At 52.6% G+C, this 20,081-nt stretch overlaps 1 protein-coding gene across 1 annotated transcript in view; it reads right to left on the bottom strand.

The window, feature by feature from the left end:
- LOC142297262 (alkaline phosphatase, tissue-nonspecific isozyme-like) overlaps positions 1-19,810 on the bottom strand; it is a 30,967-nt gene extending 11,157 nt beyond the window's left edge. Inside the window, exons 1-4 of the mRNA XM_075341517.1 lie at positions 19,731-19,810; positions 6,558-6,674; positions 2,632-2,747; positions 514-688 (exon numbers count right to left, since the gene is read on the bottom strand). Of these exons, the coding sequence (XP_075197632.1) occupies positions 514-688; positions 2,632-2,747; positions 6,558-6,573 (307 nt within the window). The 5' untranslated portion in view covers positions 6,574-6,674; positions 19,731-19,810. The remainder of the gene's footprint in view (positions 1-513; positions 689-2,631; positions 2,748-6,557; positions 6,675-19,730) is intronic.
- Between the last annotated feature and the right edge of the window lie 271 nt (positions 19,811-20,081).

Raw genomic sequence — 20,081 nt, 5'->3', positions numbered from 1 at the left:
ACTTTGGTGCCATCGCTCTCATTCTTTAAGCCCCCCTTGTTCACATCTGGCAGCTGTCAATTTGCCTCCAACACTTTTCGTTTCCCTTTTTCCCCATTATGTAGATAGGGGCAAAATGGATTGGTAAATTGCAATGCGCGGAGTTAAAATTTCACCTCACAACATAGTCTATGACGCTCTTGGGGTCCAGACGTGTGAGTGTGCAAAATGTTGTGGCTGTAGCTGTGACTGTGCAGATGCCAATCCTGGACACGGACACGGACACGGACACGGACACACACACACACACACACACACACACCTTTATATATTAGATTAACTTTTTTTACAAACCTTCCTAAAATGCTGAAGTTTTCACTTTGGTTACTGAGCCTCACAATAGGCTGACATTTTTATTTAAATATATTTCATTCTTATTGATGGGATGTGTTAGGAGTAAATATGCAGCAGAAAATTAGAGCCTGTGGATTGATGGTCCAGTTAAACACACAGGACACGCATGATGTTTCTCACCTGCTAATTTAGCTCTGTGAAGGATGGATTCAACTTCATTTCCATTGGCACTTGTACATGCTCCATAATTTGCAGCTGCGCTCACACCCAGGGTTCCAGAATTAGCTTTTACCCCACACAAGTAGGCTGTGCCTGTACCCGCACTGTCCGGCACCTGTGCATCCACATTGTATACCTGCAGTAGAAGTAATAAACTGAATCTTCAGTAGAGTAATATTGCTGTCACGTATGAGAGACTAAAATGGAAATAGGAGCAGCAGAAATTTAAAATAAGTATCGAATTTATGGCCACTAGTAGATGATAAATAGAAACGTCACAAGTTGGAACAAGTCTAGGAGATACTAAAATGGCGGACACAAACATAACAGGGCCCCTGTGCAAGAACAATATATGAGCCCTTCAAGGGAATCTGTCAGCAGGTTTTTGTTATGTAATCTGAGGCCAGCATGCTGTAGGGCTAAAAGGGAACCTGTCAGGTACAATATGCACGCAGAACCATGAGCAGTTCTGGGTGCATATTGCTAATCCCTGCTTAATTGTCCCTGTATCTAGTAGAATAGATAAAGAGATCTTTAGAAAAAGTATTTCTACAGATGTTTTATCATATGCTAATAAGGCCAGCGACTAGTCGCAAGGGCATTATATCCCCTGACTAGTCCGCCCTCTTAGGATGTTAGCATACCCACAGGGGCATGCTATTCAATGCAGCATCACCAACGGTGACGCGCGTACCTGTGTTCGCTGTGACCACTGATCTGAATGCTGAGCACTTCCGGTCATGCACAGTATGAAGCTGGCTTCATAGAGGTCTACTGTGCGCGTCCTGGCTTCATAGAGGTCTACTATCCATGACAGGTTGAATAGTTGGGGGATCTAACGCCCTTGTGACTAGTTCCTGCGCTCATTAGAATATGATAAAATATCTTTAGAAATACGTTTTGTAGAGTTGAGCGGATCGGTCATAATCCGGGTCCGGCGGATCCGGATGGAGTTGCCGCCGAAGTCCGGATCCGAGGCCATACAAATCAATGGGGAGAGACAGAGAGAGGAGACAGAGAGAAGAGACAGAGAGAAGAGACAGAGAGAAGAGACAGAGAGAAGAGACAGAGAGAAGAGACAGAAGAGAGAGAAGAAAGAGAGAAAAAGAAAACGGATCCGGATCGTGCACCCCGAATCCCGGGTACTGGTCGGACTCGGATTGGGTTCTCAAACTGTGCAGATCCGGATTTTGCGGATCCGGGTACGCTCAACACTAACTTTTTCTAAAGATCTCTTTATCTATGCTAGTGTATACAGAGACTGTTAGGCAGGGATTGCAATATGCACCCAGAACTGCTCGTGGTTCTGGGTGTATATTGCACGTGACTGGTTCACTTAAAAAAAAAAAAAAAATCAACTATGACTCTCTTATTGGACTCCATACTGTTGTTTACTTAAACTAAAGGCTTTATCACCTAGTGATTATCATTACAGGACTACTTTGTCTCATGCATGGCAGTCACGCCCTCTGCTGTGATTGACACTGTCAACATACAATTTCTATAAAGAGTCTGATGTGGGCTCTCAGCTCTGCTACTTTGCTAAATCTAAAAGATCTCATTGTGTCAGAATGGCTGCAGCCAGTACTCTAAGTGATAAATCACTAGAATCAGGATCTCTGTCTCTACATTATGTTGCTCTCAGCTGAGGTAGCAAAAACCTGCTGTCAGATTTCCTTTAATGCACAATTCCACCAGCCTTGCAGTAGGAAGTAAGCTTTCTTACCTCTTGGGCCCCTGTGCTGCTGCACGAACGGTTTGACCGCCCCTGAGATACTACATGCACCTCTTGTTTAGTAAAGGTTTCCACTTATGATGGCTGCCCCCTGCATCTCCCAATATCTGATCTCCAGAATGAAGCGCTGAAATTCTAAGATGAGCATTCTCACTGCAGCGCCATCAGACACGCTAGTAGCCATTAACATCATCTCGATTCATGGGCTATTACTTTCTTTACACCAAATGTATACAGTATATAGGGTGCAATGTAAATCAATATAATCAATATTGTCATGTGGCTCCACTAATAAAAAAATTGACAATATATCGGTGTGTTATTGCCACAATGGCCCTCCTCACCTTTGAAAGAGCAACATGAGGAAACTTTTCCATCTCTAGGATATTTTCCTCCCCTGGCTGTCCTGCTAGTTGTCCTTGGTATATACGGGCCGCAGTAATTGTAGTCACCCCCATTCCTGGAATTAGATATAATATAAAGAAGCACTAATGTATACTATTTTACAGCAATCAGCCTTATTCATCATTAGATTTGTGATATAGAACACTATCTATAGACAATGAATATAATACTCATAGCATAGTAAGGGACTGTGAATAGAAACGTGTCTACTATATGACTTGTGCATTTTACATTACACTGCTGTATTACATAATAGTGTTTATTAGGGTATGTACCCCCAATCAGGATTAGTAGCATTTTGGACACAGCATATTTTTTTGTTGCTTCCAAAACGCTGCGTAGAACAGTACAAGCACAGTGGATGGGATTAATGGAAATCCCATGTTGACTGTGCTTCTTTTAAATGCTGCATAAACTGACTTGCAATGTGGGTTTCCTATTTGTAGCACGGAAATTTCTCATGTGGAGACGCTTGATTCTCCTGCAAAATACGCTGCGTCCAGAACGCCACAAAACTCTAATCGTAGGCAAGTGCCCATGGTTGTGCTCAGGTACGTTGATTACTTGATCGAATATTGCAAGTGTTTGAGCACCATTCTTGAGTCCCTACCCCACATGTTTTGTGGCTGTTAGACAGCCAATCAATATGCAGGTATTCCCTGCCATGCATGGCAATGCCATAGCCATGTTGGCTACTGGCATTACTGTGATTGGCTGGCCACATGGTTCATCGGGTCTTATAAAAGACTCAGTGACGCGATGCTCAGCACATTCTCCTCTGGAAGCAGTTCCGGGATAGTTAATTTAAGAGGGAAAGTGAGACTAGAAGTTGACCAAAGCAAAGTAATGACCTGCCCCCCTACATAGTATGCACTTGCCTTTCATGTGGCACTCAAGGGTGTTTAGCTTGGTTTAACCTAATAAATAATTAAAAAAAAAAAAAAACTACTTGGGGTCCTCCCTATTGTTGATAACCAGCCAATGTGAAGCAGACAGCTGTGGGCTGATATTATCAGGCTGTCAAGGTCTATAGTAATTGGGCCATTCCAAGATTAAAAATAGCAGTGAGCAGCTTCCCTAGAACTGGCGCATCACATTAGATGCTTCAATTCTGGAGCTTCGCCTCAGCTCTGCCTGTTTGCCCTGGTGCATTGGCAATTGGGGTAATGGTATAATGGTAGTTGGGGTTGATGTCAGCTGTGTAGTGTCAGCTGGCATCAAGTCCTGGTGTTAGTAATGGAGAGGTGTCTATTAGACACTCCCATTACTAACCCAGTAAGTTGGAAGCAAAAAAACACACATTTTAAAAATACGCCATTTGTTCTGCTTCATAAAAATGCGAAATGCATAAAAAAATGCAAGGAAATCCCAAGTGAGTAGGGGTGTGGGATTCATGTAGAAATTCAGCTGCATGAAAACCTGAACAAACACTGTTGGTATGCCTATATCTTATAGTGAACCAAACATCAGGATTTTCGTATATAAGATAAAGCCTGTGCAGTATTGGCATTATCAGGCAGATTATCTACATACCATTAGTGGTCAGCTCGGATGTTTTGGCTTTCAACTCCAAGAAAGGGAAGTTTAAAAATTCAGCAGCTTTTTGATTGTCAGTTGCACTAAGCAGATAATATGCAGGTGGGTTATGCACATAAGCCGCCACCCCCCCCCTTTCCCGCAGCCTGTTCCTCCCTCTCGCTGGCTCTATGCTAATTTTTCTTTTCAGTAGCAAGGCCTCTGAGTTGGCGCCTGCACATGGCACTGGAAAGAAGCGCTATCTTTCTGAAGCCCGCCTTACCCCCTGCTGTTCTAATTTTCCATCTGAGAGGGCGGCGCATGCGCCCTCGCATCCTCTGCTATCTTGTGACTGCGGGAGCACGTGTGGCCACAACAGAAGAGGAGAACAGCTGATCGGAGGAAACCGTGCCGCCCCATAAACCGTGCCAGCGCCAGGTTGAAGAAGACAGAAGACCAGGATTGTGGAGGGGTGAGAGGGCGTAATAAACATGGAGTACCTAAGTGTGTTTGTGTATTTATTTCTAATAAAGTATTTTTTCTCTGTGTGGGGTCTTTTTTTTTTTTTTTTAACGCTTTATTGGAGATTCTTAATGGCCGGGTCAAACTTGGCCTGACATTAAGAATCTAGGGCCTTATATCAGCTGGTAAATCAAAGCTGGTATTAACCCCTTATTACCCAGCATGCCACCCACCACCAGGGCCGCTGGACGAGTTGGATACAGTGCCAGAAGATGGTGCTTCTATGAAAGCGCCATTTTCTGGGGTGGCTGCGGATTGCAATTCGCACAGTGGGGGACCAGAAAGCTTGGGTCACCCTGCGCTACAGATTCCACTCCCCAGCTGACTAGTTGTACCTGGCTAGATACAAAAATAGCCCACGTTTTGTTTTGGTTTTTTTTTAGTTTTTGGGCAAAAAAAATTAAAAAAAAATAAATAAATGAAAAAAAAGGCTTTCCCAGGATTTTCCATTGCCAGTGAAGGTACACTCAAGCAGTGGGGGTTAGCAGCCAGCAGCTGCTTGGGTTACTCTTAGTTAGCAATAGAAAATGCAGCAGGAGCCCACGCATTTTTTTTAATGAATTTAAAAAAAAAAAAAAAAAATTATGTGGGCTCCGCCATATTTTTGTATGCTAGCCAGGTACAGCAGGCAGGTACCGGCTGCTCCCAACCCCAGCTGCCTATTTGTACCCGGCTGGGAACCTAAAATATAGGGAAGCCCTTTTTTTAATTATTTCATGAATTTCATGAAATAAAAAAAAAGCACGTGTGCTTCGCTCAATTTTTGTATCCAGCCAGGTACAACTAGGCAGCTGGGGACTGGAATCCGCAGCACAGAGTGGCCCAAGCTGTCTGCCCACCCTTACTGCGAATCGCAGTCCCCAGCCGCCCCAGAAAATGGCACTTTCATAGAAGCGCCATCTTTTGGCGCTGTATCCAACTCTTCCAGCGGCCCTTCCAGTGGCACGCTGGGTAATAAGGGGTTAATACCAGCTTTGTTTTACCAGCTGATATAAAGCCCAAGATTCTTAATGTCAGGCCAAGTTTGACTCTGCCATTAAGAATCTCCAATAAAAACCTGGCACGGTGTCTTGGGGCTGCACGGTTTCCTCCGATCAGCTGTTCTCCTCTTCTGTTGTGACCGTTCGTGGTCCTGCAGTCACAAGAGAGGAGAGAATGCGAGGGCGCATGTGCTGCCCTCTCAGTCGGAAGATTAGAACAGCAGGGGGTAAGGCGGGATTCAGAAAGATGGCGCCGGGGATAAGCGCTATGCGCAGGCGCCAAGTCCGACGCCATGTTACTGAAAAGAAAAATTACCATAGAGCCAGAGAGAGGGAGGAACAGGCGGCGGGGGGGTGGAAATCATGTGCATAACCCGCCTGCTTAGTGCAACTGTCAATCAAAAAGCTGCCGAATTTTTAAATATCACTTTCTTGGATTTGAAAGTCTAAACATCCGAGCTGACCACTAATGGTATGTAGATAATCTGCCTGATAGTGCCAGTACTGCACTGGCGTTACCTTATATACAAAAATCCTGATGTTTGGTTCCCTTTAAGGGCTGGAGGAGGTGTTTTTGTTTTTTTTTCTCTTTTTAATTTAGCCTTATATACAAATCACTATACAGGAAAGAATGTTTGCTAATTTTTTTCCTGTATGTTTTATTGTCAGTCCGTAAAAGTGGTGTATTACTCCAACATTGTTTGCAGCAGTGCCCTGGGAGTCAGAGATGCGTCCAGGTGTCATCCCCATGCTGTTTCCATTTAAGTGCTGTTTCCATCCATTTCAGCGTTTTTCCCCCTCAAACCTCCTGGAAGGGTCCCTGAAAAATGCTATTGGTGATAACTTACCATCTCCCAAAAACATAATGAGATTCTTGGCCTGGTTCACATTTGGTTTTAGATTCAATGCAGCTGTCAATGTCTCTCTGGCCTTATCATTCCAGTACTTGGGGGTCTTCTCAGCTTCTAGAAATCACAGTGAAATTATTATATTAATTCAGTCTCAGCTCAAATACATAAAGGTAATATACTCTGTTCCAAGATATAATGTTTAGTATACCGATACAAAAGATGTTTGCGATGATTCCGATATCTTGCACGTAGACGCTGGGCTTTCATTGGGTTTAGGTTTAAAAAAAGGAAGTGAAAAAGTCAACTAAAAACTGTGACTTTAGTCATCTTACACTGTGACACAAATAATTTATCTTTAATGTTTAAGCTAGTTGTAATAATTTTAATCTTATTCTTTACATCTCAATATCATAAATGGAATTTGTACTTTCAGACAAACTGACCTCATTTGCGAATCATGTTGTTCAAAAATATGTGGCCTTACCCTTAAAAAATCAATTCAAAGTGCCATTCACTAAGTGTCTCCCAACAGTGTTACTTGTTGCCTAGTGCCTATTATCCATGGGTAATCCATTATTAGCAAGAGACACCAAAAGAATGGCGTACATTCGCTACGGAACTCGTGATTTGGGTGGGCCCAGTGAGTTCCGACACCACCGCCCGCTCTGTTGAAAGAAATGATGAAAGAGGGAGTGCTCCCTCCATCATTCTCTCCCGGCGTCGGAGATCTGACGTCTCAGCGCAGCGGGCGCAATGTCGTCACTACAACACACTCACTGCGCCGAAATGTGTAAAGCTGCAGAACATTCACCACTGCAGAGACCAGAGCAGTGTGGGAAAGAGGAGAGAGAAGTATTTTTTTTTTTTAAATTGTTGAGTACAATGATGGCCAATGGTCATAATACTATATGGATGACTATTAGATGTGCATTATAATATATGGAGGATTATGGGGGTGCACTATAACATATGGAGGACTATAGGGTGTGCATTATAATATACGGATGACTATAGGGGTTCATTATAATATATGAAAGACTATGGGGTGTGCATTAATTTACATGGAAGACTATGGGGGGTGCATTTTAATATATGGAGTACTATGGGGTGTGCATTGTAACAAATTGAGGACCACGATGGTGCATTATACTATTTGGAGGCCTATAGGGTGCATTATAATACATGGAGGACAATAGGGTGTACATTATAATATATGGAGGACTATGGGTAGTGCCTTATAATACATGAAGGACTATGGGGGCACATCATAATATACAGTATGAAAGACTATGGATGGTGTATTATACTATATAGAGAACTATAGGGGTGCATTATAATATGAATGTACTTTATAATATATGGACTATGGATGGTGAATTATAATGTATGGAGGACTATGGATTGTGCATTCTAATATATGGAAGACTATGGGGTTGCACTATAATATATGGAGGACTATGGGGGTGCATTATAATATATGGAGGTCTATGAGGTGGGAATCAGGGGCAGACATATCATTCTTGCAACCTGTGAAGTAGTCAGGAGGCCCATTTTCACCTCCAAAATAGGCAGAATTGTGCATTATGAGGTACTATTGGACTGTAAAGGGCCCATATATTTCTTTTCTTGCACAGGGGTCCTTTTGTGTTTGTGTCTACCAGTGGTGTGCATTATAATATACTGAGGACTATGGGGATGCATTATATAATTTGGAGGACTAAGATGATGCATTATAATATATGGAGGACTATGGGTGTGCATTATAATATATGGAGGACTATGGGGTGCATTATACTTTTTGGAGGACTATAGGTGTGCATTATAATATATTGAGAACTATGGGAATGCACTATAATATTTGGAGTATTATGGGGTGCACTATAATATATGGAGTACTGTGGGTATGCATTATAATATATGGAGGACTATGGGTATGCATTATAATATATGGAGGACTATGGGTGTGCATTATAATATATGGAGGACTATGAGTGTGCATTATAATATATGGAAGACTGAGGTGCATTTTAATTTATGGAGGACTATGGGTGGTGCATTATAATATATGGTCGATTATAAATGGTGCAATATCACACAAAGGACTATGGGGGTACATTATAATAGATGGAGGACTATGGGGGTGATGCATTATAATACATGGAAGACTATGGGGTGCATTATAATATATGGAAGACAATAGGGTGTTCATTATAATATATGGAGGACTATGGGGGGTGCACTATAACATATGGAGGACCATAAGATAAATTATAGTAGATGGAGGACTATGGGGGGTGCATCGTAATATACGGTATGAACAGGGGCGTAACGACCGCGGTCGCAGCGGTCGCCATCGCGACCGGGCCCGGGCAGTTTGGGGCCCGCGGGGACCCGACAGATCAGCAGCCAGCTCCTCTCAGTGAGAGAGAAGCTGCGCTGATCTGTCACAGTGCACGCGCCCACTATATGACCCGCTGCCGCCCCCGACACCGGGCCCTCCTGCCCGATGTCAGCGGCGGCACCGGGGCCCCCCTCCCCCGTCACCGCGCACAGTAATAATGAAGCATAGAGCGGCCAGCGCCACTCTGCATCATCATACTCTCCCTGTGCCTGCGCGGTGACGTCACTCCTGTGCGACTGCTGTGCCGAGTGCACAGAGCGCAGGGAGGGAGGACGCCGACCGGAGCACCGGGAGAGAGAGGAGGACGAGCAGCAGTGGAAGGAGGAGAGCAGGGAGTACAGCAGCAGTGGAACAAGGAGACGTCAGGACAGAGCAGCAGTGGAAGGAGAAGATCGGTGAGTACTTGTTTTTTTTTTTTTTATATATATAAAGTGAGTACACGGTGGTCAGAGGCCTGGGGTGGGGAGGCTGCATGATACTGTACATGGAGGCCTGGGGTGGGGAGGCTGCATGATACTGTACATGGAGGCCTGGGGTGGGGAGGCTGCATGATACTGTACATGGAGCCTCCATGTACAGTATCATGCAGCCTCCCCACCCCAAGCCTCCATGTACAGTATCATGCAGCCTCCCCACCCCAGGCCTCCATGTACAGTATCATGCAGCCTCCCCACCCCAGGCCTCCATGTACAGTATCATGCAGCCTCCCCAACCCAGGCCTCCATGATGGAGGCCTGGGTTGGGGAGGCTGCATGATACTGTACATGGAGGCCTGGGGTGGGGAGGCTGCATGATACTGTACATGGAGGCCTGGGGTGGGAAGGCTGCATGATACTGTACATGGAGGCCTGGGGTGGGGAGGCTGCATGATACTGTACATGGAGGCCTGGGGTGGGGAGGCTGCATGATACTGTACATGGAGGCCTGGGGTGGGGAGGCTGTATGATACTGTACATGGAGGCCTGGGGTGGGGAGGCTGCATGATACTGTACATGGAGGCCTGGGGTGGGGAGGCTGCATGATACTGTACATGGAGGCCTGGGGTGGGGAGGCTGCATGATACTGTACATGGAGGCCTGGGGTGGGGAGGATGTATGATACTGTACATGGAGGCCTGGGGTGGGGAGGCTGCATGATACTGTACATGGAGGCCTGGGGTGGGGAGGCTGCATGATACTGTACATGGAGGCCTGGGGTGGGGAGGCTGCATGATACTGTACATGGAGGCCTGGGGTGGGGAGGCTGCATGATACTGTACATGGAGGCCTGGGGAGACTGCATTATACTGTACATGGAGGCCTGGGGAGGCTGGCAGCATTATTATAGATGGAGGCCTGGGGAGGCTGGCAGCATTATTATACATGATCCCTGGGAGGCTGGCAGCATTATTATACATGAGGCTCTGGGGAGGCTGGCTGCATTATTATACATGAGGCCTGGGGAGGCTGGCTGCATTATTATACATGAGGCCTGGGGAGGCTGGCTGCATTATTATACATGAGGCCTGGGGAGGCTGGCTGCATTATTATACATGGAGGCCTGGGGAGGCTGGCTGCATTATTATACATGGAGGCCTGGGGAGGCTGGCTGCATTATTATACATGGAGGCCTGGGGAGGCTGGCTGCATTATTATACATGGAGGCCTGGGGAGGCTGGCTGCATTATTATACATGAGGCCTGGGGAGGCTGGCTGCATTATTATACATGGAGGCCTGGGGAGGCTGGCTGCATTATTATACATGGAGGTCTGGGGAGGCTGGCTGCATTATTATACATGGAGGTCTGGGGAGGCTGGCTGCATTATTATACATGGAGGCCTGGGGAGGCTGGCTGCATTATTATACATGGAGGTCTGGGGAGGCTGGCTGCATTATTATACATGGAGGTCTGGGGAGGCTGGCTGCATTATTATACATGGAGGCCTGGGGAGGCTGGCTGCATTATTATACATGGAGGCCTGGGGAGGCTGGCTGCATTATTATACATGGAGGTCTGGGGAGGCTGGCTGCATTATTATACATGAGGCCTGGGGAGGCTGGCTGCATTATTATACATGGAGGTCTGGGGAGGCTGGCTGCATTATTATACATGGAGGCCTGGGAGGCTGGCTGCATTATTATACATGGAGGCCTGGGAGGCTGGCTGCATTATTATACATGGAGGCCTGGGGAGGCTGGCTGCATTATTATACATGGAGGCCTGGGGAGGCTGGCTGCATTATTATACATGGAGGCCTGGGGAGGCTGGCTGCTATATTATACATGGAGGCCTGGGAGGCTGGCTGCTATATTATACATGGAGGCCTGGAGAGGTTGGCTGCATTATTATATATGGAGGCCTGGTGAGGCTGCATAATAAACATGAAGGACACCTTATACATTGAATATAGAGGTGTAATATACATAGAGGTCTATGAGGCTGCATTATACTGGAGGTCTATAGGGCTGCATTAAAATGGAGGTCGGGGGGGGGCTGTATAATACAAAATGAAGGGACACCTTATACATGGAATATAGGGGTGAATTATACATGGAGGAGTATGGGGCTGCATAATACCATCTGAAGTTTTATGGGGTTGTGTTATAATACATATAGGGACTATGGGGGCTGCATTATAATATATGGAGGACTATGGAGGCTACCTTATACATGGACTATGGAAGTGCATTATAAAACATGGAGGACTATGTGGTGCAGTATAATATATGGAGAACTATGGGGTGAATTTTAATACATGGAGAACTATGGGAAATGCATTATAATTGAAGGGCTACTTTATACATGGAGGATTATGGGGGTGCATTATAATATATGGAGGGCTATGTATCTGCATTCTAATATATGAAGGGTTATGTGAGACCCTTTATACAATTATTTGGAAGGCTATGTGGGGGCTGTTATAGTATTTTGAGAACTTTATACAGGTTTATACAGGGGGGACAAAGATACAAGTATGGGATGGAAATGTTTTGTGCTGAGGGAAAAAGGCTCTTTCCTCAGCAGCCAACTTTCCCATGCTCTGCTATACATCTCTCAGCACCCAGCTTTCCCATGTTCTGATATACATCTCTCAGCACCCAGCTTTCCCATGTTCTGATATACATCTCTCAGCACCCAGCTTTCTCATGCTCTGATATGGGAAAGCTGGGTGCTGAGGACAAGATAAATATCAGAACATAGGAAAGCTGGGGTGCTGATAGAGGGATTTCAGGGTGCTGTGGGTGAGAGCCAAGTGTCAGCGTCATTATCCTGTACCCCGAGTGTCAGTGTCATTATCCCTTACCCCATACCTCCCAACCGTCCCGGATACAGCGGGACTTTCACGCTTTACGTTGTTTGTCCCGTTGCCACGATCGGGACGGCCGGCTCCCGGGCTCCGCCCACCCACTCTCTCTCCGCCTCCCTGCTTTTCCCTCCTACCATCCCAGTAGACGTGGCATAACAGAGAGGAGCGCTGCCTGTGCTGCTGCTGGTACAGTAAAATCTCCCCAGCGCTGATTTCCCTCCCTCCCCCCCCCTCACCCCCGGCCGGAGCCTCTCTGTGCGGTCGGCCGGCCGCCTGTCTGTGCGGTCGGCCGGCCGCCTGTCTGTGCGGTCGGCCGGCCGCCTGTCTGTGCGGGCGCCCCCCGGCCGCCTGTCTGTGCGGGCGCCCCCCCGGCCGCCTGTCTGTGCGGGCGCCCCCCGGCCGCCTGTCTGTGCGGTCGGCCGGCCGCCTGTCTGTGCGGTCGGCCGGCCGCCTGTCTGTGCGGGCGCCCCCCTGCCACCTGTCTGTGAAGGCGACCGGCCACCTCACTGTGTGGGCGACCGGCCGCCTCACTGTGGCTCCCTGCGTTTCCATGCTGGAGGCCCGCCGGCTGCCTGCGTGTCCATGCTGGAGGCCCGCCGGCTGCCTGCGTGTCCATGCTGGAGGCCCGCCGGCTGCCTGCGTGTCCATGCTGGAGGCCCGCCGGCTGCCTGCGTGTCCATGCTGGAGGCCCGCCGGCTGCCTGCGTGTCCATGCTGGAGGCCCGCCGGCTGCCTGCGTGTCCATGCTGGAGGCCCGCCGGCTGCCTGCGTGGTCCATGCTGGAGGCCCGCCGGCTGCCTGCGTGTCCATGCTGGAGGCCCGCCGGCTGCCTGCGTGTCCATGCTGGAGGCCCGCCGGCTGCCTGCGTGTCCATGCTGGAGGCCCGCCGGCTGCCTGCGTGTCCATGCTGGAGGCCCGCCGGCTGCCTGCGTGTCCATGCTGGAGGCCCGCCGGCTGCCTGCGTGTCCATGCTGGAGGCCCGCCGGCTGCCTGCGTGTCCATGCTGGAGGCCCGCCGGCTGCCTGCGTGTCCATGCTGGAGGCCCGCCGGCTGCCTGCGTGTCCATGCTGGAGGCCCGCCGGCTGCCTGCGTGTCCATGCTGGAGGCCCGCCGGCTGCCTGCGTGTCCATGCTGGAGGCCCGCCGGCTGCCTGCGTGTCCATGCTGGAGGCCCGCCGGCTGCCTGCGTGTCCATGCTGGAGGCCCGCCGGCTGCCTGCGTGTCCATGCTGGAGGCCCGCCGGCTGCCTGCGTGTCCATGCTGGAGGCCCGCCGGCTGCCTGCGTGTCCATGCTGGAGGCCCGCCGGCTGCCTGCGTGTCCATGCTGGAGGCCCGCCGGCTGCCTGCGTGTCCATGCTGGAGGCCCGCCGGCTGCCTGCGTGTCCATGCTGGAGGCCCGCCGGCTGCCTGCGTGTCCATGCTGGAGGCCCGCCGGCTGCCTGCGTGTCCATGCTGGAGGCCCGCCGGCTGCCTGCGTGTCCATGCTGGAGGCCCGCCGGCTGCCTGCGTGTCCATGCTGGAGGCCCGCCGGCTGCCTGCGTGTCCATGCTGGAGGCCCGCCGGCTGCCTGCGTGTCCATGCTGGAGGCCCGCCGGCTGCCTGCGTGTCCATGCTGGAGGCCCGCCGGCTGCCTGCGTGTCCATGCTGGAGGCCCGCCGGCTGCCTGCGTGTCCATGCTGGAGGCCCGCCGGCTGCCTGCGTGTCCATGCTGGAGGCCCGCCGGCTGCCTGCGTGTCCATGCTGGAGGCCCGCCGGCTGCCTGCGTGTCCATGCTGGAGGCCCGCCGGCTGCCTGCGTGTCCATGCTGGAGGCCCGCCGGCTGCCTGCGTGTCCATGCTGGAGGCCCGCCGGCTGCCTGCGTGTCCATGCTGGAGGCCCGCCGGCTGCCTGCGTGTCCATGCTGGAGGCCCGCCGGCTGCCTGCGTGTCCATGCTGGAGGCCCGCCGGCTGCCTGCGTGTCCATGCTGGAGGCCCGCCGGCTGCCTGCGTGTCCATGCTGGAGGCCCGCCGGCTGCCTGCGTGTCCATGCTGGAGGCCCGCCGGCTGCCTGCGTGTCCATGCTGGAGGCCCGCCGGCTGCCTGCGTGTCCATGCTGGAGGCCCGCCGGCTGCCTGCGTGTCCATGCTGGAGGCCCGCCGGCTGCCTGCGTGTCCATGCTGGAGGCCCGCCGGCTGCCTGCGTGTCCATGCTGGAGGCCCGCCGGCTGCCTGCGTGTCCATGCTGGAGGCCCGCCGGCTGCCTGCGTGTCCATGCTGGAGGCCCGCCGGCTGCCTGCGTGTCCATGCTGGAGGCCCGCCGGCTGCCTGCGTGTCCATGCTGGAGGCCCGCCGGCTGCCTGCGTGTCCATGCTGGAGGCCCGCCGGCTGCCTGCGTGTCCATGCTGGAGGCCCGCCGGCTGCCTGCGTGTCCATGCTGGAGGCCCGCCGGCTGCCTGCGTGTCCATGCTGGAGGCCCGCCGGCTGCCTGCGTGTCCATGCTGGAGGCCCGCCGGCTGCCTGCGTGTCCATGCTGGAGGCCCGCCGGCTGCCTGCGTGTCCATGCTGGAGGCCCGCCGGCTGCCTGCGTGTCCATGCTGGAGGCCCGCCGGCTGCCTGCGTGTCCATGCTGGAGGCCCGCCGGCTGCCTGCGTGTCCATGCTGGAGGCCCGCCGGCTGCCTGCGTGTCCATGCTGGAGGCCCGCCGGCTGCCTGCGTGTCCATGCTGGAGGCCCGCCGGCTGCCTGCGTGTCCATGCTGGAGGCCCGCCGGCTGCCTGCGTGTCCATGCTGGAGGCCCGCCGGCTGCCTGCGTGTCCATGCTGGAGGCCCGCCGGCTGCCTGCGTGTCCATGCTGGAGGCCCGCCGGCTGCCTGCGTGTCCATGCTGGAGGCCCGCCGGCTGCCTGCGTGTCCATGCTGGAGGCCCGCCGGCTGCCTGCGTGTCCATGCTGGAGGCCCGCCGGCTGCCTGCGTGTCCATGCTGGAGGCCCGCCGGCTGCCTGCGTGTCCATGCTGGAGGCCCGCCGGCTGCCTGCGTGTCCATGCTGGAGGCCCGCCGGCTGCCTGCGTGTCCATGCTGGAGGCCCGCCGGCTGCCTGCGTGTCCATGCTGGAGGCCCGCCGGCTGCCTGCGTGTCCATGCTGGAGGCCCGCCGGCTGCCTGCGTGTCCATGCTGGAGGCCCGCCGGCTGCCTGCGTGTCCATGCTGGAGGCCCGCCGGCTGCCTGCGTGTCCATGCTGGAGGCCCGCCGGCTGCCTGCGTGTCCATGCTGGAGGCCCGCCGGCTGCCTGCGTGTCCATGCTGGAGGCCCGCCGGCTGCCTGCGTGTCCATGCTGGAGGCCCGCCGGCTGCCTGCGTGTCCATGCTGGAGGCCCGCCGGCTGCCTGCGTGTCCATGCTGGAGGCCCGCCGGCTGCCTGCGTGTCCATGCTGGAGGCCCGCCGGCTGCCTGCGTGTCCATGCTGGAGGCCCGCCGGCTGCCTGCGTGTCCATGCTGGAGGCCCGCCGGCTGCCTGCGTGTCCATGCTGGAGGCCCGCCGGCTGCCTGCGTGTCCATGCTGGAGGCCCGCCGGCTGCCTGCGTGTCCATGCTGGAGGCCCGCCGGCTGCCTGCGTGTCCATGCTGGAGGCCCGCCGGCTGCCTGCGTGTCCATGCTGGAGGCCCGCCGGCTGCCTGCGTGTCCATGCTGGAGGCCCGCCGGCTGCCTGCGTGTCCATGCTGGAGGCCCGCCGGCTGCCTGCGTGTCCATGCTGGAGGCCCGCCGGCTGCCTGCGTGTCCATGCTGGAGGCCCGCCGGCTGCCTGCGTGTCCATGCTGGAGGCCCGCCGGCTGCCTGCGTGTCCATGCTGGAGGCCCGCCGGCTGCCTGCGTGTCCATGCTGGAGGCCCGCCGGCTGCCTGCGTGTCCATGCTGGAGGCCCGCCGGCTGCCTGCGTGTCCATGCTGGAGGCCCGCCGGCTGCCTGCGTGTCCATGCTGGAGGCCCGCCGGCTGCCTGCGTGTCCATGCTGGAGGCCCGCCGGCTGCCTGCGTGTCCATTCTGGAGGCCCGCCGGCTGCCTGCGTGTCCATGCTGGAGGCCCGCCGGCTGCCTGCGTGTCCATGCTGGAGGCCCGCCGGCTGCCTGCGTGTCCATGCTGGAGGCCCGCCGGCTGCCTGCGTGTCCATGCTGGAGGCCCGCCGGCTGCCTGCGTGTCCATGCTGGAGGCCCGCCGGCTGCCTGCGTGTCCATGCTGGAGGCCCGCCGGCTGCCTGCGTGTCCATGCTGGAGGCCCGCCGGCTGCCTGCGTGTCCATGCTGGAGGCCCGCCGGCTGCCTGCGTGTCCATGCTGGAGGCCCGCCGGCTGCCTGCGTGTCCATGCTGGAGGCCCGCCGGCTGCCTGCGTGTCCATGCTGGAGGCCCGCCGGCTGCCTGCGTGTCCATGCTGGAGGCCCGCCGGCTGCCTGCGTGTCCATGCTGGAGGCCCGCCGGCTGCCTGCGTGTCCATGCTGGAGGCCCGCCGGCTGCCTGCGTGTCCATGCTGGAGGCCCGCCGGCTGCCTGCGTGTCCATGCTGGAGGCCCGCCGGCTGCCTGCGTGTCCATGCTGGAGGCCCGCCGGCTGCCTGCGTGTCCATGCTGGAGGCCCGCCGGCTGCCTGCGTGTCCATGCTGGAGGCCCGCCGGCTGCCTGCGTGTCCATGCTGGAGGCCCGCCGGCTGCCTGCGTGTCCATGCTGGAGGCCCGCCGGCTGCCTGCGTGTCCATGCTGGAGGCCCGCCGGCTGCCTGCGTGTCCATGCTGGAGGCCCGCCGGCTGCCTGCGTGTCCATGCTGGAGGCCCGCCGGCTGCCTGCGTGTCCATGCTGGAGGCCCGCCGGCTGCCTGCGTGTCCATGCTGGAGGCCCGCCGGCTGCCTGCGTGTCCATGCTGGAGGCCCGCCGGCTGCCTGCGTGTCCATGCTGGAGGCCCGCCGGCTGCCTGCGTGTCCATGCTGGAGGCCCGCCGGCTGCCTGCGTGTCCATGCTGGAGGCCCGCCGGCTGCCTGCGTGTCCATGCTGGAGGCCCGCCGGCTGCCTGCGTGTCCATTCTGGAGGCCCGCCGGCTGCCTGCGTGTCCATGCTGGAGGCCCGCCGGCTGCCTGCGTGTCCATGCTGGAGGCCCGCCGGCTGCCTGCGTGTCCATGCTGGAGGCCCGCCGGCTGCCTGCGTGTCCATGCTGGAGGCCCGCCGGCTGCCTGCGTGTCCATGCTGGAGGCCCGCCGGCTGCCTGCGTGTCCATGCTGGAGGCCCGCCGGCTGCCTGCGTGTCCATGCTGGAGGCCCGCCGGCTGCCTGCGTGTCCATGCTGGAGGCCCGCCGGCTGCCTGCGTGTCCATGCTGGAGGCCCGCCGGCTGCCTGCGTGTCCATTCTGGAGGCCCGCCGGCTGCCTGCGTGTCCATGCTGGAGGCCCGCCGGCTGCCTGCGTGTCCATGCTGGAGGCCCGCCGGCTGCCTGCGTGTCCATGCTGGAGGCCCGCCGGCTGCCTGCGTGTCCATGCTGGAGGCCCGCCGGCTGCCTGCGTGTCCATGCTGAATGGGTGTGGATGGGGAGTGGATATGGGCGTGACTGTGAAATGGGTGTGGTTAGGGGGGCGTGGCCTAAAAATTTGCCGCGGCGCGCTACGCGCGCCGCAAACTTTGTCCTTCTTTTCCTTCTTTAAAAGTTGGGAGGTATGCCTTACCCCAAGTGTCTGTGTATGTGGAGGGGGGGCCCAGGTCTAAACTTTGCACCGGGGCCCATCCAACTCTAGTTACGCCACTGGGTATGAAAGATTATGGACGGTGCATTATAATATATGGATGACTATGGGGGTACTTTATAATATATGTACTATGGATGGAGAGATGTGTGGGGGTCACAGTTGGGAATCATTCTGTGTTGGGGTGAACATACTTTACCAGGGTAGTTGAGGGAGGAGGGTACAGAAGGGTGAGGCATGTGGTTGATATTGTAGAGAAATTCGCTGGGAGGTATAATATAGTGTTTGTGGGTGGGACACTTTTGTTGGCATCGTACTCTATGGGTGCAATGAAAATGAAATCTAGGGGCTTCAGTAGCAAGGAAATTACTTTGTAAGGGCTGTAAAGTTGTGAGATATGTTCTTATGTGACCCAGCCGAAATTAACTTTTATTAACTCCAGCTCTATTCCCCACCGCAGCATTGCCTCCTAATGCTTGATTGAAAGCCTTTGTGTGTCAATTCAGGCAATGAAGCGGTCTGTCAAGCCAGCAGTGTGGGCGGAAACTAGAGCTGGAGTGACAGAGGCTATAGGACAGAGGGATATAAAAATACATGAGAAAAAACAACTATTTTTGGAAAAAAGCGTTACAGCTCTTAAAAATACCCGGTTTATTAAAAACTGTATTGAGAAAACTCTGTATACTCATACAAAACCATTTAGACTTGCGCTGTACTGTGTGCTTTATGATCTGGAGCTATATTTAAATTTGTGGAAGTGGAATCTTTAGAATTGTCCATCTCCAACAACGTCACTGGCAATGACAACAATATATAAATGAGAGTTCTCCATTTTATCTCCTAATGAAAGTTGGTTTGTAGTGCTTTTACAATGTGTTATCTCTTATCTCAGAGCAGTGAAGCTTATTGCACTGAAGATTATACTTAATGGTTATATAGTACATACAAATCAGATACAACAAGCAGAACAATGGTGATTTCTCTGTATCTATTCAATGTTATCTCTGGGTAACAAAATTAAGCATTTTCCTTTTGTTAACAGCAAATTGAGCATATTTTATAATGTTAGATTATGGCACCAATTCAGCTACTGTAAAGTCTAATTTAGAAATGCTGATTGACCATATAAGAACCATGGAATATTATTATTATTATTTTTAATAATAATCATATTGATTATTGCTTATTTACTGGCTCGTCCACAAAATTACATGGGGAAAAAGGATAGTTTGTATGGTTCTGCTGTGCCACGGGGCGACGGGATGCCAACCAATGGGGATTATTGTGTTGATATAAATGATCCCATTACAAAACAAACGAGCGCTTTGTTGTGTCATCATCAGCATGTTTCCATGGGCTGATAAATGAAAACTTCTTATGAATGCCCATATGCCAATCAGCCGGGATAAAAAGTGCCTTAATACAGTGCATATTTCTCAATACTAAAAGATGGTAAATATTTTTAGGCAAAAACTATGTTTTGTGTCTTGAGCGAAAAGTTGTCATGTATTAGAAGGGATTTATAGAAAACAGGACCACGATTTATGGCACTGAAAACACTGAATTTGTTCATTCTAATTATAAACTAATGAGATTTATGTATTCTCATATTTAATAATATTTGCCAACTATTAGGATCATTATTAATTGATACATAGATTCCTAACTACTTCCTAATATTAATACTAACATATACCTGTTGGAGGTGTATTCGCTGATATAAAGGTAACATGCAATTATATTACAGTACATAACACAAGGGCAGTAGGTTTGGGGGAAATATCCAATATTCGCTCACCTAAGGATATAGCTGCTCCTGCGCAGAATGGGAAAATGCATAAAGCCGTGATGAGTACTAGCAGTGAGGCTCTATGGAGCAGGTTCATTTTCTCCAGCTGATTCTTCACTGATCACCACCTGAGCACAAGCTTTCCCTTGTCACGTTCAACCTATATATATATATATATATATATATATATATAAAGATCCAGGACATCAATCCTTCCACCTTTGAACTCCAGTGTATGTAGAGTATCAGAAAAATAGGCATTTATCTACTCTGATCAAGGCAGGTTTCAGATTTCCAATATAGAATGTCACCTGCCAATAGCACTGAATCCTGAGCAGCAGATTGTGCTTTGTGATGTAG

The sequence above is a fragment of the Anomaloglossus baeobatrachus genome, chromosome 3 (assembly GCF_048569485.1).
Source record: "Anomaloglossus baeobatrachus isolate aAnoBae1 chromosome 3, aAnoBae1.hap1, whole genome shotgun sequence".
NCBI lineage: Eukaryota > Metazoa > Chordata > Amphibia > Anura > Aromobatidae > Anomaloglossus > Anomaloglossus baeobatrachus.
The sequence above is the reverse complement of the archived record's forward strand: the minus strand, read 5'-3'. Positions and strand labels throughout refer to the sequence as shown.